At 43.9% G+C, this 27124-nt stretch overlaps 1 protein-coding gene across 4 annotated transcripts in view; it reads left to right on the forward strand.

The window, feature by feature from the left end:
- Positions 1-25433, forward strand: part of CEPT1 (choline/ethanolamine phosphotransferase 1) — a 104315-nt gene extending 78882 nt beyond the window's left edge. For all 4 annotated transcript variants that reach the window (XM_073615964.1, XM_073615967.1, XM_073615965.1 and 1 more), the window contains exons 7-9: positions 6820-6978; positions 16957-17082; positions 22934-25433. In XM_073615964.1, coding sequence (XP_073472065.1) covers positions 6820-6978; positions 16957-17082; positions 22934-23053 — 405 coding nt within the window. In that variant the 3' untranslated portion in view covers positions 23054-25433. The remainder of the gene's footprint in view (positions 1-6819; positions 6979-16956; positions 17083-22933) is intronic.
- Positions 25434-27124: the final 1691 nt, after the last annotated feature.

The following is a 27124-nucleotide window of genomic DNA, read 5'->3' on the forward strand; positions in this document are numbered from 1 at the left end:
GGTATCCCAGCGATCGGTAATAACTCTAGCCCTAGACCTCCTCTGTAACTCAAAACGTGCACCTGTAGAATTTTTTTAAACGTCGCCTATGAAGATTTTTAAGGGTAAAAGTTTGTCGCCATTCCACGAGCGGGCGCAATTTTGAAGCATGACATGTTTGGCATCAATTTACTCGGCGTAACATTATCTTTCACAATATAAAAAAAATTGGGCTAACTTTACTGTTTTTCCAAAAAAAGTGCGCTTGTAAGACTGCTGCGCAAATACAGTGTGACAGAAATTATTGCAACAACTGCCATTTTATTTTCTAGGGTGTTAGAAAAAAAAATATATATAAATAAAATGTTTGGGGGTTCTAAGTAATTTTCTAGCAAAAAAAAAATGTTTTTAACTTGTAAACAACAAATCTCAGAGGCTAGGTCCTTAAGTGGTAACACCACAATAATCCCCAGCAAAGCATCATCCAGCAGGGGAAAAAATTCCTTCCTGATTCCCGAGAGGCAATCGGGTTTTCCCTGGATAAACTTTACCTATAAAATGTTAGTATTTTATGTACATTTAGGAAAGAATCCAGGCCTTTCTTAAAGCAATCTACTGAACTGGCCAAAACCACCTCTGGAGGGAGTCTATTCCACATTTTCACAGCTCTTACTCTGAAGAAACCTTTCTGTATTTGGAGATGAAATCTCTTTTTTCCTCTAGGCGTAGAGTGCCCCCTTGTCCTCTGTGTTGTCCGTAAAGTGAATAACTCAACACCAAGTTCACTATATGGACCCTTTAATTATATGTGTCGATGTTGATCATACCCCCCCTTAATCTCCTCTTCTCGAGAGAATAAATTCAGTTCCTCTAATCTTTCTTAACAGCTGAGCTCCTCCATGCCTCTTATCAGTTTGGTTGCCCTTCTCTGCACTTTCTCCAGTTCACCGATATCCTTTTTGAGAACCAGTGCCCAAAACTGAACTGCATATTCCAGATGAGGTCTTACTAATGATTTGTACAGGGGCAAAATTATATCCCTCTCTCTCTGGAGTCCATATCTCTCTTAATACAAGAAAGGACTTTGCTCGCTTTGGAAACCGCAGCTTATCATTGCATGTTGTTGTTATTGAGCTTATGATCTCTCAAAACCCCCAGATCCTTCTCCACTACTGATTCCACCCCCCCCCCCCTCAGTTTTACTCTCCCTAGTATGTATGATGCATGCATATTCTTAGCCCCCAAGTGCATAACTTTACATTTATCAAACCTCATCCGCCACACAGTCTCCCAATTAGACAGTGCATTGAGGTCGGCTTGTAAATTGGACGTTATTCCACTACATAGTTTGGTGTCTGCAAAGACTGAAATGGTACTTTTAATTCCAGACCCTATATCATTTATAACGTTATTAAAAATTAGGGTCCCAACACTGAACCTTGGGGTACACCTCTGATAACCTTAGACCATTCAGAGTAAGAATCATTTTTTAACAATCAGAATGCTCCCTTATTGAACAAAGGTATGATACAGAGTAAAAGTTATGGACAGCATCAAAGAACAAAACATATTATGCATTGACAGCTCTAAGGAGAGCAAAGGACACATCAGGTACACCGACAAACAAACAGTTCTAATACCATGGGTATACTTCAATCAGAGGATAGTCATCAAAAAACAGAGAGTTGTGGAAACCCAATCTTATTGCCCAATTAAGAGACAGTGTGAAGGTGAAGCTACCACTCTGGCCCAAGGCACCCAAAAAAAATGGGGGGTGCCCAGCCTACTCCATCCATGGCCACCACACCTTGTCAAGTTTCTTGGGGCAATTCCTGTTAACCTACATTAACTTATATAGAGGAAGGGCAGCATTAATTGTTTTTTCCCATGAACCCACGGAGGGAGGGGAATGGGCATTCCATGTAAGAATTTCTCATTTGGCATAAAAGAAAAGATGTTAGCAGTAGTTTAGTGCACCTAGGCCGTTGCTAGTCATCCTGAGTACCCAATGGAGCCATTTCCAGTGAGACCGGAAGAGCCAGCTGGAGGTTCCCAAAAATTAATGAGGTCCATCACCTCCTCCTAATACCGAACAATCCTTGGGCAGCTCCAGAAGATGTGAATGTACATTCCCTCCACGTCGCTACACCTGGGACATTCCTGCAGTCTCTCGGGGGTATAATGGACCCTGTGTAAAAATTTCACCAGCATCAAATTGTCCTTGGAGGAGACTAACACCCTAACACTATCCTCCAAACAGTCATCCCAATCCTCCCCATCTACAGTCAGGTCCATAAATATTGGGACATCTACACAATTCTAATCTTTTTGGCTCTATACACCATCACAATGGATTTGAAAAGAAACGAACAAGATGTGCTTTAACTGCAGACTTTCAGCTTTAATTTGAGGGTATTTACATCCAAATCAGGTGAACGGTGTAGGAATTACAACAGTTTGTATATGTGCCTCCCACTTTTTAAGGGACCAAAAGTAATGGAACTATCGGCTGCTCAGCTGTTCCACGGCCAGGTGTGTGTTATTCCCTCATTATCCCATTTGCAAGGAGCAGATAAAAGGTCCAGAGTTCATTTCAAGTGTGCTATTTGGATTTGAAATCTGTTGCTGTCAACTCTCAATATGAGATCCAAAGAGCTGTCACTATCAGTGAAGCAAGCCATCATTAGGCTGAAAAAACAAAATAAACCCATCAGAGAGATAGCAAAAACATAAGGTGTGGCCAGCTCAACTGTTTGGAACATCCTTATAAAGAGAGAATGCATCGGTGAGCTCAGCAACACCAAAAGACCCGGAAGACCACGGAAAACAACTGTGGTGGATGACTGAAGAATTCTTTCCCTGGTGAAGAAAACACCCTTCACAACAGTTGGCCAGATCAAGAACACTCTCCAGGAGGTAGGTGTATGTGTGTCAAAGTAAACAATCAAGAGAAGACTTCACCACAGTGAATACAGAGGGTTCACCACAAGATGTAAACCATTGGTGAGCCTCAAAAACAGGAAGGCCAGATTAGAGTTTGCCAAACAACATCCAAAAAAGCCTTCACAGTTCTGGAACAACATCCTATGGACAGATGAGACCAAGATCAACTTGTACCAGAGTGATGGGAAGAGTATGTAGAAGGAAAGGAACTGCTCATGATCCAAAGCATACCACCTCATCAGTGAAGCATGGTGGTGGTAGTGTCATGGCTTGGGCATGTATCGCTGTCAATGCAACTGGTTCTCTTGTATTTATTGATGATGTGACTGCTGACAAAAACAGCAGGATGAATTATGAAGTGTTTCAGACAATATTCTCTGCTCATATTCTGCAAATAGCTTCAGAACTCATTGGACAGCGCTTCACAGTGCAGATGGACAATGACCCGAAGCATACTGCGAAAGCAACCAAAGAGTTTTTTTAAGGGAAAGAAGTGTAATATTATGCAATGGCCAAGTCAATTACCTGACCTGAATCCGACTGAGCATGCATTTCACTTTCTGAAGACGAAACTGAAGGGAAAATGCCCCAAGAACAAGCAGGAACTGAAGACAGTTGCAGGAGAGGCCTGGCAAAGCATCACCAGGGATGAAAGCCAGCGTCTGGTGATGTCTATGCGTTCCAGACTTCAGTCTGTAATTGATTGCAAAGGATTTGCAACCAAGTATTAAAATATGAAAGTTTGATGGATGATTGTTAATCTGTCCCATTACTTTTCGTCCCTTAAAAGGTGGGAGGCACATATACAAACTGTTGTAATTCCTACACTGTTCACCTGATTTGGATGTAAATACTCTCAAATTAAAGCTGAAAGTCTGCAGTTAAAGCACATCTTGTTTGTTTCAAATCCATTGTGGTGGTGTATAGAGCCAAAAAGATTAGATTTGTGTTGATTTCGTTAATGATTCTTGAGCTATGAGGTCCTTGATGGGGTCTATAGGTTTGGTGGGGATGGGAACTGGGTCCGAGCAGCATGTCTTAATTGCATGTATCCGAAATGCATCCAGCTAGGTAAGTTAAAATTGGCCTTGAGATCCTGGAAGGGGCGCAGGGCCCCTGACAAGAACACATCCCCAATAGTTTTAATGCCATATCGGGCCCACACCTGGGGGTCAACGATAGAGCGGAAATGCAGAAGACAGGGGTTCCCCCACAGCGGGGTATAGGGAGACCATCGATTGGGTCGGCCTAACCTATGCCTGGCCACCCCCCAAATCCTCAAGGTAGTTCTAGTAGGAAGCGGAAGGTCAGCATAAGCCCAACAGCCACTATATATCCGGTTTCTCAACTCCTGGTGTGATCCAAGAACCAAAGCCTCCAGACTTACGGCTGCATTGGCCCTAGAGAGCACAAACCACCACCGAACTGTGACCAAAATGGACGCCCAATAGTAGGTTCGGAAGTCAGGTAAGGTCAGCCCCCCGCATTGCACCGGAAGAATCGGGGTAGATTTAGCTAATTTAGGGAGAGCACCCCCCCCCTCCCCAGATAAATGTCCCAATTCACCTATCGATGTCCAAGAAGAAGGATCTGGGTATCCAGGTTGGGCAATTATGGAACATGTACAAAAATTTTGGAAGGCACACCATTTTGAGTAAATTAATGCGACCCAACAGATTCAGTGGTAAAGAAAGTCTAGGACTTGCACTTGGAGCGCAACTGAGACAATACTGGTGCCAAATTAAGGTCATAAAAACTGGTCAGTTCCCTCCGAACCTGGACACCCAGATACCGAAACTGATCAGCCCAGAGTAATGGGACGTTTGCAGCAGCCTCTCCAGCTTGGGGATCTAAGGCCCCTTTCACACTGGGGCGGTTTGCAGGCGTTATTGCGCTAAAAATACCGCCTGCAAACCGCCCCAAAACAGCCTCCGCTGTTTGTTCAGTGTGAAAGCCCGAGGGCTTTCACACTGAAGCGGTGCGCTGGCAGGAGAAGAAAAAAATCTCCTGTCAGCCGCATCTTTGGAGCGGTGAAGGAGCGGTGTATTCACCGCTCCTGCCCATTGAAATCAATGGGACAGCGCGGCAATACCGTGGCTATAGCCGCGCTATACGAGTGGATTTAACCCTTTTTCGGTCGCCAGCGGGGGGTTAAAACCGCACCGCTAGCGGCCGAATACCGCGGTAAAACAGCGCTAAAAATAGCGCTGTTTTACCGCCGACACCCCCTACCGCCCCAGTGTGAAAGGGGCCTTAGGGAAAGAGTGCTGACTTAGCCCAGTTAATTAGAATGCCCGAGAACCTACCAGATTCATTAGATATCTAACGTGGCCTTTAGAGACTCGTCTGCATACTGGAGCTGTTACACTGCACTATATAATATACGCAACCACTGGAGAAACCTGGGGCCAAAACGAATCTATGTAATGTCTCCCTCAGGAAGTTCCACTCAATCGAATCGAATGCCTTTTGGGAATCCAGGGAGGCAATAACCCTATGTCCACTGTTAGTATGGGATACTGAGAGGTTGAGAATGAGGCGTCGGAGGTTGATGTCAGTGTCCTTCCCGGGCATAAACCTGGTTTGATCAACATGGATTGGCTCCTCTAATGCCCCTGACAGCTGATTAGCCAGGTTTTTAGCCAAAATCTTGGCATCAACGTTTGAGGGATATCGGCCTAATAGGGGCAGTCCTCGGGGTCCTTGCCCGGTTTGAGCACCAACATCACCACCGCCTCGGACATAGATTCAGGTAGAACACCTAGGGAGAAAAATTGGTCAAAAAGAGAAACCAGTCTAGGGGCAAGCAGCTCCTGATAATGGGAAAAGAATTCAGTCGGGAGGCCATCCTTTCCAGGAGTCTTCCCAGCCCGGAGTTGCGAAAGAGCGATCTTTATCTTCTCCAGGGTGATGGCAAACTCCAGTCCCTCACTCATCGCAGGATCAAGGGTAGGTTGAGCAACATTATCTAGGAAAGTAGCCAATTCATCCGAAGTGTAGTCCACCCTAGAGTACAGAGCCCTGTAAAAGTGAAAGAACCTCTCATTTATACTGTTAGGAGATCTCAGCACTTTCCCACTAGAGTCCTTTCTCCCACTAATGTGGGTGACCGCGAATTGCCCTCTGGCTAACCAAGCCAGCAATCAACCGTTCTTGTTGCCGTATTCAAAAACCCGCTGGGCAGTGTTCAAAAGGGACTTCTGCGTCATTTCAACCCTAAGTAGGTAGACCTCTCTCAGGGTGAATTGCCAAGCCCCATAAGTGCCATGATCAGGGTTGGCTACGTAAGCAGCCTCCCTCTGTCTGGCCACCTCCTCCAACCCCTCTAGAGATTGCACAGATGCCCTTCGCTCCGCAGCGATATGGTAGATATACTCTCCCCTGGACCAGGCATTAAAGGCATCCCACTGTATCGGGGGAGTGGTGGTCTCAGTGTTGGTCAACCAGTACTGGCAGATACCCTCCTGAATTCGGCTTTGGGTTCACTTTTTTCCTCCCGCACTGTGAATGTTTACTGGGTGTGTTCAATAAAGACAGGAGAAATTAGAATAATTTGTGTTATCAGCCTAAGCATGTTGTCTTTGTCTATTGTGATTTAGATGAGGATCAGATTACATTTTATGGCAAATTACTGCAGAAAACCAATTAATTACAAGGGGTTCACCTACTTTTTTGCTACTGTACGTAGCTTTTTTTGTGTAGAGATTTTGTAAGCCAGCAGGGGCATATTTCAATTTGTTTTAATATTCTATAGTATATTCTGCCTTAGTATTATAATTTGCATCCACCTTTTGTGTATCTTATCAACATGTGTAATGATATTTTCCATTTATGTATGTTGTTTTTTTTTTTTTTTTTTCCCCTCTTTTTCTATTCATGATTTTACTTCTATTCTAGGGGACCAGTGTATTGTCCCCAATGCTACACATCGGCACAGTCATTATTTTAGCAACGATGATTTACAAGAAATCTGCTGTTCAGCTTTTTGAAAAGCATCCGTGCCTTTATATTCTTGCGTTTGGATTTGTTTCTGCGAAAGTAACAAATAAGCTAGTGGTAAGCAGTCAATTTTCATACCACTATGTTATGAACTTGTTATGCTAGCCATACTGTAAGGTCTAAGTATGTTCGAAGATGGAGGAGTTATTTTGATTCTAGATTTTTTTTTTTTTTTTCTTCTCACTTTAATTTTCTAATCATTTTCAGTTTACAAATACCAGGGTTCTTCAAAAAGTTTCCGCACATTTTTAAACTCTATCAAATATATAAATAAGTGTGGAAACTTTTTGAAGCCCCCTCGTAAAATTGTCATTACAAGCCATCAAAAGTAGTCAGATTCCTGTAAGGAGACTCTGGCATCAATATTTGACCTGTACTGCAAACTGATAGCGACTTTCATTCAACCCTCACCAGAGATGGCCCTTCTATCCATGATCCTGGGCCCTCTTAAATCGGCAAAAAAAGATGTGTTGCGACACTTCCTAGCCACAGCAAGGAGAGTGATCCCTCGACACTGGAGATAGACAGGTGCCTTCCCTGGGTGATTGGTCTATTGAAGTGGATCATATTAGAGACTTGGAATGTCTGTTGGCCCAGGAAAACGGGAAAGAACGATTTTCCATTACATGGACTTCATGGTCCATGTTTCGGTACTCTTCAGAGTTTGTCTCATGGGGTGAAGGTTACTCAGATACTACCACATCTTATGGAGTGTTTATTTTCTTTACTTTCACTCTAATTCTTCCATCTTTTCCCCCTCTTTCTTTTTCCCGTACTCACCTGTAAGCTATTTACCAAATCTAACTGCTCTTGGAGTATTAGTTATGCAATGTTCTAGCATATGACGATAATATGTAATCCTTACAGCATATCACTCTCTGCAAATGAAAGTGCCTTAATACAATGTGTGATGCCTTTTAGTTTTATACATATGTTTTTGCAACACCTCTGTTACTCGGAATTTGGATAGCCTAGCTTTATATTTGTCGTTATCAGCACTATGCTATACTGAATAGTTTTGTTTCAAGGCCAAAGACAGAGCGTAGAGTATGATGAGATACCTTAATTATGATGCATGTTACTTTTACGACAATGTCGTTTGAATGTGTTAACTTATCTTATCATATCTGTTTTTATATTCTGATCTTTTAATTAAATAAGATTTAACTAAAAGTAGTCAGATTGAGGCAATAAGGGCAAAGATTACAGTATAGTCATCTTGAGATTGAACTACTGTGGCTGTTAACCTCTTGGTTTAGGTTAAGCATAGGAGAGGAGATATAGTACATCGGAAGATAATATATGGGATGGGGAGGGGCGAGGAGGCAGTGGGCAAGCAAGGGAAGGAGGAAAGAAAGATGAACAAAAATGGGGAGGAAGGGAGAAACAGAAAAAAAGGGCAGATAAGTATGATGGTTAAGAAAGGAACATGAGGGAAAATATTCTGAATGTTACTTATGTTAAGGTAGTTGCATAGTTAACAGGGAGCAGTTAGAATCCTTAGCTAGAAAGTGGGTGATCCACAGGGCCAAAATACCATCTCTTTATATTGCTGTCAATTTTTTGAAAATCTTGCAGTGATATGAAATCAATTTTGATTTGATTTGGTTTTTTCCATGCTTTAGCTGTCTTCTGTTTGGCCTCATAAACAATCAAATGAGTCTCATTTTCAGTGCTATTAGAAGGCTTTTTTGTTGAGTAGGACTTTCCAAGGGTCTGTTGCAAAAGGGTGAACAAATAGGGTAGAACTGAGGACCTGCATACATACAGTAGGTTACCAGAACTGTTAGCTTATTAGACAATTCCGCCAGATATGGGTAAAGGGACCGTGTAGCTGTGAAGCTGCAGAGACTGTCTGCGCAGCCCCCAAAGGAATTGGGGGAATTAAGCCTGGTATACACTAGGAGTTTTTGTCTGTTCAAACTAGCGGCTTGAACAAAAAAAAAAACTGTCCGCTCTGGTCGGAGCCACTGTACTAACATCTGTCGGACTGCCTGACATACACACGGGCCAAATGTCGGACGTTTTTTATTGAACCGGTCGATGTTGCCCAGCATTCGGCCAATGTACAGGGCTTAACCTGGGAGAACTTAATCTGTGCTGACAGGAACTTGGTATCACTTCATTAAGAGCTGGTAATTTGTTTCTGTAATAATATTTGTCAAACTCTTAAATGTGGCTAAATATACAGTATATCTTCACTCTCATCAGTTGAGAGGGTTCTCCCCCTCCAATAGTACAGTAAGTAGGTGTTGCTGGGAATATAGAAGAAGTTATAAATGTGTGTGTATGTGTATACAGAGGTTATTATACTGGGAGCATTGGGATAATTCTTGGCTTGGTCCAGTTGATGTGAGTAATGGCAAGAAAGTGTGTCGGGCTAGAGATGTTGCATAGATCTTCAGCTGTAGTTAACATAATAATAATGAACCTGACAAACCCCCCTTTGGCCAGCTCACACACCCTGCTGACAGGCAGTGGCCTCTCCCCTCAGTCTCTCCATGTCCTGGGATGCGTCTCCTCCATGTGCTGGGATGCGTCTCCTCGGCCATACGTCTCTTCCTTAATAGAATGGCTTCTCGACCCGCTTCCTGATTGGCCGGGAGGAGAATCGGTGTCATAATATTCATTCGCTATTGTCACACTACTGGGTGGGCTCGGAGTGCAGTGCTCTGCGCCCTGAGCCCACCCTTTTTTGAAGTCTATTGGTGCCTCTGGTTCTGATCACGTGCTTCAACCCCCCCCCCCCCCCCCCCCCCCTCATTGGAGTCCATGGTCCGACACCCTGTATGTAGGTGAGGGGGCCAGGTGCATGGATGGGGGGGGGCCACACCCGTACACCCCTGATGGACGGCTGCCACTGTTCAGAGATTCAAAATTCTAATCCCTTGAGGGACAAAAGGTCATAGATCTGTCAGATTGTGACTGACTACCAACGGATTAAAACCTAGATCCATACAGACATATCTGTATGGATGTCACACCACGAACTCAAACTCAGCTTGTCCAAAACCGAGCTTATAATATTTCCTCCCCACGAGCCTCTTCCCCTGACTTATCTGTCAAGAGCAACGACACAACCATCCACCCATCCCCACATGTCAGCATGCTAGGTGTTATCCTGGACTCTGAACTCTCCTTTCGGCCCCACATCCAATCACTTTCCAAAGCTTGCTGCCTCAACCTTCGCAACATCTCTAAACTATGTCCCTTTCTAACCAAGCAAACCACAAAGCTCCTGATTCGCTCCCTGGTTACTTCTCGCCTTGACTACTGCAACTCCCTCCTCATTGGCTTACCTTTAAATAGACTATCCCCCCTTCAGTCCATGCCAAACTCATCCACCTTACAAACCGCTCAGTGTCTGCTATCCTCCGCCTGCCAATCCCTCCATTGGCTGCTACTCGCCCAACGATTTAAATTCAAAATACTAACTAAGTTACAAAGCCATCCACAACTCTGCCCCCAGATACATCACTAGCCTAGTCTCAAAATACCAACCTAATCGCCCTCTTTGTTCCTCCCAAGACCTCCTGCTCTCTAGCTCCCTCATCACCTCCTCTCAAATCCGCCTCCAGGACTTCTCCCGAGCCTCGCCCATCCTCTGGAATTCCCTACCCCAATCTGTCAGACTCTCTCCAAATGTATCCATTTTTAGGCGATCCCTGAAAACTTTCCTCTTCAAAGAAGCCTATCCTGCCTTCATCTAACAACTGCACTATTTTCTCCATTAGCTCACCCCCCACAGCTATTACCCTTTTGTATAACTTGACCCTCCCTTCTAGATTATAAGCTGTAACGAGCAGGGCTCTCTGATTCCTCCTGTATTGAATTGTATTGTAATTGTACTGTCTGCTCTTATGTTGTAAAGCGCTGAGAAAACTGTCGGCGCTATATAAATTCTGTATAATAATAATACAGGTCCAGGTTGCAGCGCCCCCTGGCCGATAGCCCCCCCCCTTCGGCAGCGAGGGTCCTGTCTGGAGCGATACCCGCAGCCGTGGAAGGGTAAGTACAGTCCTCCCTTGTTCTGTGCAGGGGGTGGGGTGGACGCAAGTACTCTTCAGGGATGGTCGGACCTGCCTGCAGGATCCCCTCCTCCCATCCCTCAGTTAAGCTGGGTTTCCTCCTATCTCCCCTCCATCCCCCCCTCTGTGAGTGTTCCCTGAGGTGGGGGGAGCGGAGGACACGTGCTGCTGTGTATACTGCCTTGCTAGGTGGGGCTGCAGTGCCTGGAGCCATGGGGGTCCCAGTGCAGGGTTTTCCCCCCCATCCCCTCTCTGTGGGTGTTCCCTGGGGGGGCTCATGTGCCAGTGTGGGTACAGTATCTGATGGGGGGGTCCTAATGCAGAGCTTGCAGCAGAGGCTTCTGTGGACTTTGGGAACCATCTGTCAGCATTCTGCGGCCATTTTCCCTTAGACTAGTTTGGTCTTCGGCCGACTGCCATGTTGGTGTAGTCCGAGACGGCATGGCCGGCGGCCATTTTCCCTTAGTCTGGCACATTGCTGGCAACAAACAGAGCTGTGCAGAGACAGGCTGAGCGGTTCATGTGATCTACAGAGCTTCCGGGCCCCTCCTCTTTCTCCCGGGATACATACTTAGGAGAGACGCATGGCATGTTGAGTGTTCCAATCCAGTGTTCTCCAGTCTGGTGGTGGTGAGGCCAAAACTTCTTTTGTGCTGCACGGTCTCCCTTATTCCATGGAGCCTCAGGGTCACATCTGCCCCACTGATCCCCTTTTGGGGGCGCCTGGTCCCTCTAATCCCCAGCTCCCTGTTAATGCACTGACGGCGTCCCTAGAGTCCCTAGTATCCCGGGTGGAAGTGGCATGCGGGCAAAGGCCAGGCAGGAAGCGTCCTCTGCCTTCTCCAGCTAAGTCTGTCTCATCTGACTCTGAGTCTGATGCTGCCGTGAATGTGGCCCATCCAATGGGACTTGATACCACGCTCCCTGATCCATCCAATGGTGACAATGACTCTTCCATGGTTGCATCAGCGAAGGAAAAAAACGCTGGTGGACGCACTTGTTACTGCGGTGCGTGAGAATTTGAAAATGTGGTGACTGACATGGCTGTTCCTTTTGGTACACATGAGGCACCTCGTGCAGCTAAGGTGTTTCCTTATCTGCCTTTTTTTTACAAGATTGTCTAAGGAGTAGGGGCAATCAAAGCAATCTTTTGTAGTCCCTAAAGGCTTTACAGTAGGATTCCCTTTGAGGAATCGCTTTTTAAAAAAGGTGGACCCTCCAGTTTCCAGGTTGAACAAAGCAACCATGATTCCAATAGAGTATTCCCTGTCCTTTTAAAGACCCAGCCAATAGGAAAGCAGAGTCTGTGGCCCGCAGCATGTTGACTGTGGCAGATTCGGCAATGTGACTGGTCCTGGCCTCAGCCCTGGTGTCTCAGACTTTAACCGAATGGGCCAAGCTTTTGCGCCAAGGTCTGGGGAATGAGCAGGTTCTTACTGCTTATGTTGATCTGGGGAACCAGTTGATCCAAGGGCTGCAGTTTATATGTGATGCATCTTTGGATGCGACTCCCCTGCTGTCCAAACTTTCCGTTTCAGTGGTAGCGATTAGACACTTGCTGTGGCTTAAGAACTGGTCGGCAGGCTAAGCCTCTAAGAAAGCTTTCATTGATCTGCCCTTTCAAGGTGATCGCCTGTTTGGGGCTACCCAGGATAGCATCATTAAGGGTGTCACAGGGGGGAAGAGTACCTTCCTGCCACAGTCTAAGACAGGGAAGGGCTCTTGCAAACTTGGACCTTTCTTCTCAGCCCATAAGAAATTATTTCGGACTCCCGCTGCAGACAAGGGAAACGGATCTCTCAAGTCTTTCCCGGGAGGTTCCAAGCAATCTTGGTCTGGTAAGCCTAAAGCTGGCTTCTCCAGTCCCCCAGACAAGACCCCTTCAGCATGAAGGTCTGCCCTCATAGGGGTGGGGGGACATCTTCACTGGTTTCCAGCTTCGTGGACCTCCTTTGTGGGCATAAAGGGGATCCACAAATTGATCCTTTTGGGGCTACCAAAGAAGAGGGGCAGAGTTTGTCCACTTCAGGGGGCCCTGAGTCTCCTTGTGTGGATATAGTTCCTGCAAAGGTTCAGGTGACATCTGAACTATCCACCTGGGTAGGACTCTGGATTTAATACTGACCAGGGTAGTGTTTTGTTTTTTTTTTTTTTTTTTGTTTTTTTTCTACTCAAACTTCTGCTCCTTCAGCAGGTTTAGTTCAACAGGAAGTTACCAAGACTCGTGGCAATCTCGCAAGTTCCTCTGGCATATGCCGCAGTCATCCTAGTGCCACAGTGGGCCAACACCTTCCTCTCCTGCGGTGCCTGCGAACGACCGAGGGCGAAAGTCTTCTGGTCATTTTGGTGGCCATAAACGTCACTTGGGAGCTACCTCCTGAGAGGACCAGTTGTTTCAAGGACCGATTTACCATCCTGCTTTACAGTTTTGGTTTTATTGGCCTAGCCATTGAAAGCCAGGGACTGAGAGAGAGAGGTTTTCCGGGATCGGTGATCCCTACTATGTTGAAGGAGAGGAGGTCGACTTCTAGTAAGAAATACCATCGTATGTGAAAAGCATACATTTGTTGGTGTGAGTCGATTGGCGCTTACCCTTGCTCATTTTCTATAGGTCAGATTTTGGCCTTCCTGTAACGGGGAGTTCAGCAGAGGTTGGCCTTGAGTACCATCAAGAGCCAGGTGTCTGCCTTAGCAGTCTTCTTTCAGTGACCCCTAGCCACTCACTCTTTTAGTTTGTATCTTCATTCAAGGTGTCCGGCATGTGGCTCCGCCTGTACGGTCTCTTTTGCTGCCATGGGATTTAAACTTGGCACTATCGGTTCTCCAGAAACCTCCATTTGAAAATATTCAGGGGATTCCCTTACCTACGTTATCCCAGAAGGTGGCATTCTTGGTGGCTATTACCTCGGCCCGCAGGGTTTCGTAGTTGGCAGCATTATCCTGTTGTAGTCCCTATTTAGTACTCCATAGGGATAAAGTGGACAGTAGGAGTGCGCATCTTCACTGGTCTCACGATTCAGTTCGGTTACGATTATCTTGCCCATGATTCAATTCGGTTATGATTATCCTGTCCACAATTCGATTCTGCGATGCATCACGATAGGTGCTCATGGTTAACGTTTTATCCAAAAATTCAAGCAGTCAGAAAAACTATTTTTCTCAAGTGGCAGAGGGATGGCTGGGATCAGACGCAGAGGGGTAGATGGTAGTGGAGGGTTGGGATCAGTGACACTGACACTGGCACTGACCTGCTCTCAGTGTCAGTCGATTCCCCCTCCTCCATGCTTCTCCCTTTCGACGCCTCCAGTGAAGCCTCTCCTGATGTCGGGTCTCCTGGAGCTCCTCCCCCCTGCGCTGTACTGGCTATCTGCTGACTTTCTGCTTCAGTGAAGGGGAGGGGACTTTATACACCATGCAGGCTCTGCCTCTGTGTTTCTCAAGCAGAGGCAGAGCACTGCATTGAGAAACCGATGACGTCGCCAGACATCGATTCAGCCAAATCGCAGCATCGTGAACGTTTGAATCGCGATCCTACAATTATATTCAACATCCCTAGTGGGCAGCTGGGCTAGGGAGCCAACAGACCGGATGTTCTGATCCCCAGTCACCTGCTTGTCTCCAGCAGATGATTGCACATTTGGTCTGTCAGCTCCTTAGCCCAGCTGTCCACCGGCGCCCCGCTCTTATTTCATAGTGGGGTTTCCCGCAGTACACCGGTCTTCTTCGCTACCCAGCCTTATTACAACCCTGTGTAGGCACTACCAGAAGTGGGCACCTTTGTTCCATCTCAGCACCGGCTTGTTATCACTCCAGTCTTGGGCTCAGTAAGCATTGCTCTTTTTGGATGTCAATAGATGCAACAGCCTGTGGTGTACTGTTTTGACTATTATAAGCACACTTGTGGACACGGTGTGTATTTTATCTTATGGATTTCTATATTATTTACTGACTTCATGGGTTTTATCGATAAATGTATACATGGATTTAATACTTTTGGTGCAGTGACTTCACATCTATTCAAGTATTCCCAAGCACTTTGTTTTTTTTTTTAAACTAGCCTGAAACTAGTAGTTTTGTAAGGATAGATAACTTTAAGTTCACTGCAATGCATATGAGATAATATATGTCCAGCATTAACTGTGTGTGCTAAAAAGTATATTTACAGTATCTCACAAACATGAGTACACCCCTCACATTTTTGTAAATGTTTTATTATATCTTTTCATGTGACAACACTGAAGAAATGACACTACTACAATGTTAAGTAGTGAGTGTACAGCTTGTATAACCGTGTCAATTTGCTGTCCCCTCAAAATAACTCAACATGCAGCCATCAATTTCTAAACCGCTGGCAACAAAAGTGAGTACACCCCTAAAATTGGGCCCAATTAGCCATTTTCCCTCCCCGGTGTCATGTGACTCGTTGGTGTTACAAGGTCTCAGGTGTGAATGGGGAGCAGGTGTGTTAAATTTGGTGTTATCACTCTCTCTCTCATACTGGTCACTGGAAGTTCAACATGGCACCTCATGGCAAAGAACTCTCTGAGGATCTGAAAAAAAGAATTGTTACTCTACATAAGGATGGCCCAAGCTATAAGAAGATTGCCAAGACTCTGAAACTGAGCTGCAGCACAGTTGCCAAGACAGCAGTTTAACAGGACAGGTTCCACTCAGAACAGGCCTCTCCATGGTCAACCAAAGAAGTTGAGCGCAACAAATCCATAGGTTGTCTTTGGGAAATAGACGTATGAGTGCTGCCAGCATTGCTGCAGAGGTTGAAGGTTTGGGGGGTCAGCCTGTCAGAGCTCAGACCATATGCATCAGATTGGTCTGCATGACTGTCGTCCCAGAAAGAAGCCTCTTCCAAAGATGCCTCTTCTAAAGATGATGCACAAGAAAGCCTGCAAACAGTTTGCTGAAGAAAAGCAGACTAAGGACCTGGATTACCGGAACCATGTCCTGTGGTCTGATGAGTCCAAGATAAGCTTATTTGGTTCATATGGTGTCAAGCTTGTGTGGCGGCAACCAGGTGAGGAGTACAAAGACAAGTGTGTCTTGCCTACAGTAAAGCATGGTGGTGGGAGTGTCATGTGCTGGGGCTGCATGAGTGCTGCCCGCACTGGGGAGCTACAGTTCATTGAGGGAACCATGAATGTCAAAATGTACTCTAACATACTGAAGTAGAGCATGATCCCCTCCCTTTGGAGACTGGGCCGCAGGGCAGTTTTTCAACATAACGACCCCAAACACACCTTCAAGATGACCACTGCCTTGCTAAAGGATCTGAGGGTAAAGGTGATGGCCTGGCCAAGCATGTCTCCAGACCTAAACCCTATTGACAATCTTTGGGCCATCCTCAAATGGAAGGTGGAGGAGGAGCGCAAGGTCTCTAACATCCACCAGCTCTGTGATGTCATCATGGAGGAGTGGTAGAGGACTCCAGTGGTAACCTGTGAACTCCATGCCCAAGAGGGTTAAGGCAGTGCTGGAAAATAATGGTGGCCACACACAATATTGACATTTTGGGCCCAATTTGGACATTTTCACCTAGGGCTGTACTCACTCTTTTGTTGCCAGTGGTTTAGACATTAATGGCTGTGTGTTGAGTTATTTTGAGGGGACAGCAAATTTACATTGTTATACAAGCTGTACACTCACTACTTTACATTGTAGCAAAGTGTAATTTCTTCAGTGTTGTCACATGAAAAGAAATAATAACATATTTACAAAAATGTGAGGGGTGTATTCATGTGAGATACTGTAGTGTCATAGCAAAGGTATTAAAAAACCATAAAAAAAAGTCCTGTTCATTATTTATTTATTTTTTTGTCTAGTAATGTTGGTATACATCATCTTTATACTGTAAATGGTTTTTGTATAAAAACATTGGTGCAATGCATTTTTTTTGGACTTGTGGCGACTTTTGTTTGTCAAATTTTGTTTGTCTCCACTTCATTGAATAACCTATTTTCTTCTCATTTGCATTGTATTTTAACTTTGGCTATAGGTTGCACACATGACAAAAAGCGAGATGCATTTGCACGATACCGCTTTCATCGGACCTGCCTTGTTGTTCCTAGATCAGTATTTTAACAGCTTCATAGATGAATACATTGTTCTGTGGATTGCTCTAGTAAGTATTTGATTTTATCTCAGTATTCTTGGTGAAACTTCATTTAATGCGTTATTAAATTTTGTCAAACTGTACAATTTGTGTTTATTTTGCCAGCAAAGTAGTTTACTGAAATGCAAATACGATGTGGTCTGTTCTCCTAGTTAAAAAAAAAAAAAAAAAAAGTCACGTCATAAGGCCTGGCTTTTTATTTTAGGTTCTTTTGACACATGCATGAAGTAGTAAACCTAATAAAGAGACCTTTAATCCTACAAAGAAACATTTGGGGGAATTTTTTTTTATACTTGCCAGAAATACCCTGTTGCTATGTAGTGCTCCTAATCTGCCACTTCCTGGTCTGTGGCACTCCTCGTCACTTCCTCCCTCGTCTGTGGGCAGTACTTTGATCAAAAATCACGTTATTTCCCAACAGGAAAGAATAAGAATTTGTGATTTCAGCATGAAAAGCAAAATAATATACACAATAATACACACACAAATGTATATCCTAAGCTGTTAGAGGAAAACTACCGTATATACTTGAGTATAAGTCGATCCGAGTATAAGTCGAGGCCCCTAATTTACCACAGAAGACTGGGAAAAACGTATTGACCCGAGTATAAGACGAGGGTGAGAAATGCAGAGGGTCAACAATGCCCATCTGCAGCTGCATGCCTCCCTGTGTCCTGTGCAGCCTACCTGTATCCTGTACATGTGCATGTGCATGTGTCTCTGTGTCCTGTGTCTCTGTGTCCCGTGCCTCTGTGTCCCGTGCCTCTGTGTCCCTGTGCCATGTGTGCCTGTGTCGCTATGCAGCCTACCTGTATCCTGTGCAACCTCCCTGTGGCGATGTCCTCCATCCTCCCTGTGGCGATGTCCTCCATCCTCCCTGTGGCGATGTCCTCCATCCTCCCTGTGGCGATGTCCTCCATCCTCCCTGTGGCGATGTCCTCCGATCAGCGTGTGATAATACACTTCGGCGACCATTCCACTGTTCAAAAGCCGCGCCTCCTCCTCGTCTGTGATAGGCAGAACACTCAGCAGTCAGCCTATCACGGACATTCTCTCATTCTCATACCACGGACGAGGATGAGAGAATGTCAGTGATAGGCTGTTCACTGACAGCTGGGAAATGGAGTGTTCAGCCTATCACAGACGAGCAGGAGGCGCGGCTTTTGAAAACTGGAATAGCCTCCGAACTAATTATCACACACCGTCTGCCTGCATGACACGTTGATCATGCAGACAGACGGCGGTGACTCAAGTATAAGTCGAGGGGGGCACTTTCAGTCCAAAAAAAAAGGGCTGAAAAATTTGACTTATACTCGAGTATATACGGTATATTGAAGCAATATGGAAGTTGCTGTTGTGGACTTTTCTTCTGAAATATAAACCAGTTAACTGGCTGTCATGCTGATCTAGTAGCTTCCATACTGCTTGTTCCAGGTTCATTATTGAGAACGGTCTGATGGCATAGGGCTCAATATGACAGCTAGCCAACTAACATTTTCAAAAGCAGATAAGCAATGAGTGACTAGTATTTCAGCCTGTACATGTTTTATTATTAGCTTTTGTAGTGTTTTATTATTAGTCTTTGTAGTGGTGAAAATACTGGAAGTATTTTGTATTTAATAATCCCAGTCACTGAACAGGGACATCTTAGCAGCACATTATTTGGAATATATGTGTCCCCACTCCTAATTGTCAAGGATCAGAGAGAGGAGGCAGAAGAAGACTACACTATACCCATGCATTTTATAGTATGTATTTAAGAATTATATCTTCAGCTGTGAAGGTGTAGCTTTATGTCTCTTTATGTAGGAGCTACTCCGAAATTAATTTGGTTATAGTTTCAGGCTAGTCAGCTTTCTGTTTTATGGAGTGCCATAAGTGTAAGTCCTATTGCACATGGGAGTTAAAAAAAATGCCACATTTTTACTGATTGGAACCTAAGTGCATTGTTTATGGAACAGTGCATGCAGCTGCAAAAAATTAGTATTACAGGGATGCGTACAGAGCCATAAAATAGAATATACTCATTTACTTGTGTATACATGCTTTTTTGCAGCACTGGCAACTAGAAAAGCACAAAGAAGAATCTTACGCATGTATGGGCAAGCTGATTGTACATCTACAGCTTACGGTCAGCTTGCCCATACATTGCCATTAATCAGTGTGTGTTCTCCCGACTGGGACTTGTTTCTTTACTTTACTTTACAAGCACTGGAGCAGCTGCAAGGAAAAGAATTACACAGGCATGAAAGAGGAGGAGATCGGCTCACACACAGACTACGGAACTGACAGGGAGAGGGGGAGATAGCTGGATCACAGAGGCACGTAAACTAGGCACGCTATCGGAGATCAGCAGCCATGATGAATGTGGTCAGTTTACAGAGGGGAGGGCAGGATCAGCCAGGTATTGTACAACATAGAAAGGGACAATTGACATGGCAAAAGCACTGGGCTATATCTTGTGCCTTAAAGGGACATGAGAATATTGTTTTTTATTTTTATTTTTTTTGGGTTACAGCCACTTTAAGGCAAGTGGTATAGCAAAGAGCATTATCAGAAGTTAACAAGCAAAACAGTCAATATAGACAGCTCAGAGAAGAAATAAAGGTATCAATCTATCAATGAGCTAGCACAACAGAAAAAAACTTAATATCCATACAAAGGTGGAAAGCGGCATATAACTTTGGCCCATGTAAGTCTCAAAGTAATGAGATAGAAAGCAGTATGCTGTGAATCCCAGCAACAGACTGTAAGCCTGAGGCTGTAGTAACACCATATAAACCAACCACAATAAACAAAGGGGCATTCAAAATGGTCCCAAGGGTCCCAACCAGTTCATGGCTAGGGAGTGTGTTATTTAATCTGGCCGTGAGGTCTTTCATGAGTTTAATCTCTCAAATACGGGGCTGGAACTTGAAAAGCAATCAGACATCTTGCAGCCGTTAACACAGTTAGTATTTTGGTGTCATTAGGCATACTGGGGGGTGATTTACTAAAACTGGAGAGTGCAAAATCTGGGGCAGCTGTGCATAGAAACCAATTGGCTTCCCTTTTTTTCCAGTTTTTTTTGTGAAAACGTAATTGAACAAGTTGAAGCTAGAAGCTGATTGACATAAACAGACCCCTGACATCTCCCCTTTGAGATAGAGAAAAAGACTGAGGGCACAGGTTCCCCAGTCCCTTTCTCTGCAGCGTCAGCTGCACTGAAAATGAATGGACAGGAGACAGCGGCTCCTGCTCATTCAAAAACTGAGACACCGTAAACACTGTTTACTCTGCTCCGTTATGAATGCACAGAGTCTGTGATAATGGACTCTGTGCATTCAGAAAAGGAAGGAGCAGGTAAATTAAAGATCCTGACAGATCTGGGAAAGGGGGGAACCTGAAGAGCAAGGAGGGGGTCCGGAAGAGCGAGGAGGACCATGGAGGAGGACACGGAGAAGGACATAAGTGACAGTCGGGGATGAACAGTGCGGCGGTGTTATAAGCACCGCTCTCTCTGTATAGATTTCAGTAAAGCAGCTGAAATCCACTGGTGAGGTTCAAAGTGGCTGTCAGCTGCTTTATTGAAATCTATACAGGGAGATCGGTGCTTGTAACTGCCCTCATTTGCCGCACCCGATCACCGCTGACTGCCCAGGTATCGGGTGAAGCATCGGAGCATTTGTACGAGTACAAGTACTCGTGCAAATGAATATATATATATATATATATATATATATATATATATATATATATATATATATATATAATATATATTATGTATGTGTGTTGCCATCTCCAACAAGTAGGATTGAAATAATGCAGGAGGGAAGGAGTATGGTTGGTACGACTGATAGAGAATTTTGTACTGGTTCTGCTTATAAGTTGTGCAGATGGAAGAACCATAGCTTTTTGATCTGTCCATTGTTCTATGACAGAGAGATATGTCCCTTTCATGCAAACTGTTAAAGTTATTGTAAATGATCACCTTGTAAAACAACCCATTCAGTTTAGAAATGAAAGGCAAAACATTTATGTACAGTTATAAAAAAGGAAAAAAAAAATAGATTTTTTTTATAAGTTCTCACATAATCTCTGTTCTCGGCTGCATAAGAGCTAGAGGGGAGGAGAAGCTACAGCACACTGAACTCTCCAGTGAATGGCTGTGCAGGGAGTGGCGTGTCAGGACAAGTCTTATCATTGAAGGAGAGCAGGCTGAGTTTCCTGTGTGTTCTCATGCTTAGTATGGTCATTTTCTAATAAAGCAGAGGGACTGGCAGGAACACCAGGGATTTCATACAAAGGAAGCACTATAAATAGAACAGGATACGGTTCCATACAAGCACATAGTACAGTCGGCACATGTCGGGAATATGAAATACTGGGGTAGCAAACACTGTAACTCTCAAAAACTTGTCTTCTGTTCCTTTTTTGAGTTTTCTCCAGTTTCCAAATGCCTTTTAAAGTGTGAGACTTTACTTACTGCCACCTTCCCTTTCTTTGTGTTTTCTTTTAAGGAAGAATCTACATTTTTAAAAGTGGTTGTAACTCTAAAAAAAAGATCCTATTCCTTTATTGCAGGATATACAGCATAGTGCTTGTGCATACCTCCCAACTTTTTGAGATGGGAATGAGGGAATGGGAAAGTATGTAGGCATAAGACACGCCCCCTTAAAGGAGAATTGTACAAAGAAAACAAGATTGGTTAAAAACACAAGTGCTTTTTTTACCACTACTATTCCTTTTATATTGATTTCTGGAATTTACAAATGCAGCTATTTAGAAATCAGATGAAAGGTTTAGCACTGGGAAACACTTTTTGATAGATAAAAAGTGCATTTTATATACATCTATATGGATCAGATCAAAATGAGGGACAAATGAGGAGGAATGAGGGACAATCCCTCAAAATCGGGGACAGTTGGGAGCTATGCTTGTGCGGTGTCACCTGTCTCTCTCTATGCTGTAAAATACGTAGTTGATCCTGCCTGTTCCTGTGTCCCCCTTAGCGCGCTGACCACGGTATTCATGGCTGCTGATCCATAATACGGTAGGAAGTTTACGAGCTTCTGTCAGCCAGCAGTCTCTCCCTCTCCCCCCCTTCCTTCCTGTCATCTTGGGAGTCTGTGTGTCAGCCATCTCCTCCCTGCCCCTCCCCTCCCACAGCTATGGCTGTAAAATCGCAAATCCCAAATTCTGGAAGCCCCTCTTTTACAGAAAGATATACTGTGCAGTATCTGTGTTTTAAAAATGATGCAGCGAAACACTTTATTTCAGAGCGCCGCTCTGCGCTCACATGATTTCCCACCGCTCTCCTCCCAGCTGAGGTCAATGGGGAATTTCAGCCCCTCCCACTGTAGTCCTCAAATCAGGGAAGCTGAGCGTCTGGCGGTCATGTGAGTACACATCGACGCTTTGAAATAAGGTATTTTGCTGCATAATTTTTTTAAAAACAGATACTGCACAGTATATCTATAACAGAGGGGCTTCCAGGATTTGCGATTTGTGACTTTACAACCACTTTAAGGTTTATAAGGGCCTATCTCTATCTTTGTGAATTGCCTTATTTCCAGTCATTATGAAAGCAGTATATAAATGCATACCCTTCAACAGTATCCAAATAATGCTTCGCTGAATTGTAACTTTTTGTCACTCTTCTATGTTACAGAAGGTTTGTAACATCAAAAAAAATAGGAAATATAACCTCTAGGATTTGTTGCATCACATTTCAAGGCTTAGTTTACTTCCATTGCTACAGAAAGGCTGTTAGTTGTTCACCTAAAATGGCCTTGTTGTATAACTCTAAAATTTACCAAATTTAGTATTAAATCCATTAAAGGGAAAGCCAAACCTAATTCAGCAATCTTATTCTTTACAGGTACTTTCACTCTTTGATTTGATACGATACAGTGTGAGCGTCTGCAATCAAATTGCTTCTCATCTTCACATTGAAGTTTTCAGGATAAAAACAAGCGGCTCACATTATAACCACCATTAAGTGACCTAAACTAAGGAAGAGAAATGCATGATTCATAAAAGAAGAGATGGCAAAATCCAAAACAAATATTTCAGTGTCTTCAATGTCAATGAAAACTTCTTGTTCTAATTCCTCAAGCCCCAGTTTTCTATGTATATGGCATAATATTGTTTTTTTTTACGGTGGCACGTCATTACAGTTCTGAAAGGAGTTGGGCATGAAAAGAAAATACGTTGGTTTTGATTTTTGAAAAACCCTAAAGCGTTTTAAATATGCAGTATTTTAAAGGACACAAGAAGATAACCACTTGTGTGGAAAATATTAATGCTCCTTATCTTGTACATTTAGTATAGCTTCACCCCTGCATATAACTGCAATCTTCTAATATTTTAATAAATCTCTTGGGAGCTGCCATTTTACTGAAAAGTTTCCATCTGCATAAAAAACACTTTATTAGGTATAACTCCAGCCAAAACTTTTTTTTTTTTTAAGTTTTGGATAGTGTGGAAGGATTTATTGCTGTCTAGGTCTCTTCCTGGGAGGATCTATCTTTAGTTGACTTTGAGGCCATTGTCATCAGGGACAGAAAATGAGGAGTAATCCAAATTTTTACAGGTATCAACCTTAACAGGAGATGAGGGGGGAAGTCTTCCACTTTGGCTCCAACAGGGTCACATACGGAAGAAAAAAAAAACCTGAAAGGGGATTTAGCCCTTTCACAATATCCAAAATAATAGTTATGGTTTTATACATACTTTAAAGCTACTGTATGTACGTTTTTTGACATTTATTTCAATATGTTACATAAAATATAAATTGCCTCTGTCAGACGGTCTATTTTTCAACCTATTTTTAAAGGGATGTGCACACACTATGCCAGTGTCGGAGAATTTTATTGTACAATTCCAGTCAACCTTTTTACTTTTTTCTAGTATAAAAAGATTTGAATCTCAGCTCAATATCAGCTGTCTGCATTTCTGTTGGAGAGACTTTCTAACGCTTCTTGTTGCAGTGACAAGTAAACACCTTCAAAGTGAGCACAGTTATAAATATCGGACCCTTTCACCAAGCTATCCAAAACTGAGAAAAGTTTGACAGAATTTCCTTGAATGTACTTTAAGCATATATGAACATTAAATTGATAGTGCTTGGTTGCACAAGAAGTACAGCAACTTGCAGGCTTGCTTTTATGAGTGAGCAGCGGTTCAGCCTTTTACAAGTATTTCTTTAGGGCCTCATGCGTGCTTGAGTGAAAAAAACTATACTTTTATAGTCATTTGAGCTTTTTTTTTTTTTTTTTTTTCCTTTAAATGCCCTTCAATGTTAACACCTATAGTGTACATGGGCACATAGGCTAACAGGAGTTTTGAGGCGGAGAAAAACCCTGGCAAAATCTTTCAGGAGAAGGGCTTTTGAGCATAAAAAAAAACATTCAAAGGCGCATAAATGTGAAATTAACAGTAGGTGCGTTTTATACTTTATAATGGGCAGAATAAATAAACATTCTGGGCAATAGAATGCATTAACACATGCAAAACGTTGGCTTTTTACTGCATTTTTCTGCTGCTAAACTCTGTAGGAGAAAAGGCATCATACAGATTACAGTGCGCGTGTGGCCTTAAATGTTTCACATATGCTTAAAATCTTTAACATTGGCATATCCTAATTTAGTAGCGCACGTGCCATTTAAAATAACTGTGTTGAGTAAGAAAATAACACTGCTGCATTTTGGAAGCAGCCACCATAAGGTAGGAGGTTCTAAAATCCATTGGCAACTACCAACTTTCTGAAAATTGATGGTTACAGAGGGCAGACCATACTCCTGTTACAGCACTTGGGCCAGCAATAGGCTGCTTAGGCCAGAGCAGTGCATTGTGGAAGGCAGAGGGGAGCATTGTGTTACTTTTATATCCAAAAACTATCAGGTTCCAGCGGCTTTTTGCCTTGGTGGGAGCAATGAGAGAGTTTAAGAGCAGCTTACCCACTGAAGTCTTATGTTCCTTATTTGGATTCATTACATAGTGGCTTAAAATTCAAGGGAAACTAAAATCAAGATCAAAATTAGAATATCAAAGACTCATTTTTATTTTTCTGCTAAGCAAATCTTGTTTGGTTTGTGATCGAAAACCTATCTTGGGGGTATCCAGCTACTAATCTGTATTATCTTTCAGCCCTCTGTGGAAAAGAAGCAAGGTTTGTGTAATTTGATTCACTCAGGGCAACTACAAAAAGATGGCAACTATTGGTTTTAAGGATGTCATTCCAGTAGTGAGTGACAAGGCTGCAATATACACATTATAAACACTTTGATCCCAGCTTATTTTATTGAACTCCGGTTTCCCCTTAATATATATAACATTTCTGGAATAAAAGTGTCTGTGTGTTTACAGATTATGAGCTAGCTTTCTTCTCTGTATCTGAATTTGTGTGTTATTTTTCTTCATGTTATGTGCATCTTGAAGACAGAAAAAAGGAGATCTTGCACAATTGTGTTTTAAAATGCAACCAATGTCATGAGTAAGTATGTTCTAACACTTCTCAAGCTGCATGCTTCCTTTTGGTAAGCAGTTCAGTAAGTGGTGAATCAAAAGACCTCTAATAAAAGCTCTGGAGCTTGTGTTGTCGCATACAAGCCAGTAAATCCCATACTGCTATTCTGACAGGTTCATTTTAAGGACTTGACCAGCCCATACGTTCAGATAAAGCAGATGTAATTTAAAGAGATGCCTCGATCTAATTAATTCAAAGGTAGGGGCGGGTCCCATCGTCCATATAGGTTTAATATCGAGATGAAATAGCAGATGGCCAGATGTGAAAATGTAAAGTGCAAGTAGCAGAGGCGTAACTAGAACCTTCAGGGCCCCGCTGCAAGAAACCATGATGGCGCCCCCCTTCTATCTGATCCACTTCCAATTTTGGAAGGGCGTCCATGGACATCCTCCCAGAATCCTGCTTCCCGCATGCCCCCTGGGACGTGCGTCCAGTGCAATCACAGCGGCCCTTTAACATGTGATCAGCTGATCACATGTAAACAGACTTGCCGGTTATTCGCAGCCCTTTCCTCCCACGCTGTGTCTGTGTGAGGAAAGGACTGCCGTTAACTGTCAAGAATGTCAGTAAATTCTTTACACTGATCAGTGCCATCTATCAGTGCTCATCAATGCCACCTATTAGTGCTCATCAATTCCGCCTACAAGTGTTACCTATAAGTGCTCATTAATGCCGCCTATTAGTACCCATCAATTCTGCCTACCAGTACTCATTAAAGCCACCTAACAGCGTCCATCAGTGTCCCCTATCAGTACTCTTTAATGCTGCCAATCAGTGCTCATCAATACTGCCTGAGTTCTGTCTATCATTGTTCCTCAGTGCAGCCTATGAGTTCTGCCTATCAGTGCTCATCAATGCCCATCATTGCAGCCTACCTGCGCTCAACAATGCGGCCTATCTGTGCCCATTAATGCCTCTTATCAGTGCCCATAAATACCGCCCATCATTGCCTCCTATCAGTGTCCACCAGTACCTTCTATCAGTGTCCATCAGTACCTTCTATCAGTGCCCATCAGTACCTTCTATCAGTGCCCATCAGTACCTTCTATAAGTGCCCATCAGTGCCTTCTATCACTGCCCATCAGTGCCTTCTATCACTGCCCATCAGTGCCATCTGCCTTCTCAGGACAGCATGGCTCTAAGCGGAGAGCGTGTCTCTCATGGAACAGCAGCACAGACACCGGCATTGACAGTTCGTCCCCTCTCGCATGGGATGAGAGAGGACACACAGCTGATCTTCTCCCCCCTCCCCTCTCGAGTATTCTGCGGGAAATGTGAGCTTGTTAGCTTTGCATGTGACTGTCCGCACACAGTGGGGGGAGAAGGGGGAGCAGATCAGCTGTGTGTCCTCTCTCATTCAGTGCGAGAGAGGATGGACGGAGGGGGAGATAGAACTGTCATTGCCAGCTCTGTGCTGCTGTTCCATGAGAGACACGCGCTCGGCTCAGAGCCGTGCGAATAGCAACCTCGCTGGGGCCCCCCTACAGTGACCATGTCCATGAACACCCTCCCAAAATTGGAAGCCCGGGGCTCAGATGGAAG

Source organism: Aquarana catesbeiana, linkage group LG02, assembly GCF_042186555.1.
Source record: "Aquarana catesbeiana isolate 2022-GZ linkage group LG02, ASM4218655v1, whole genome shotgun sequence".
NCBI classification, from domain to species: domain Eukaryota; kingdom Metazoa; phylum Chordata; class Amphibia; order Anura; family Ranidae; genus Aquarana; species Aquarana catesbeiana.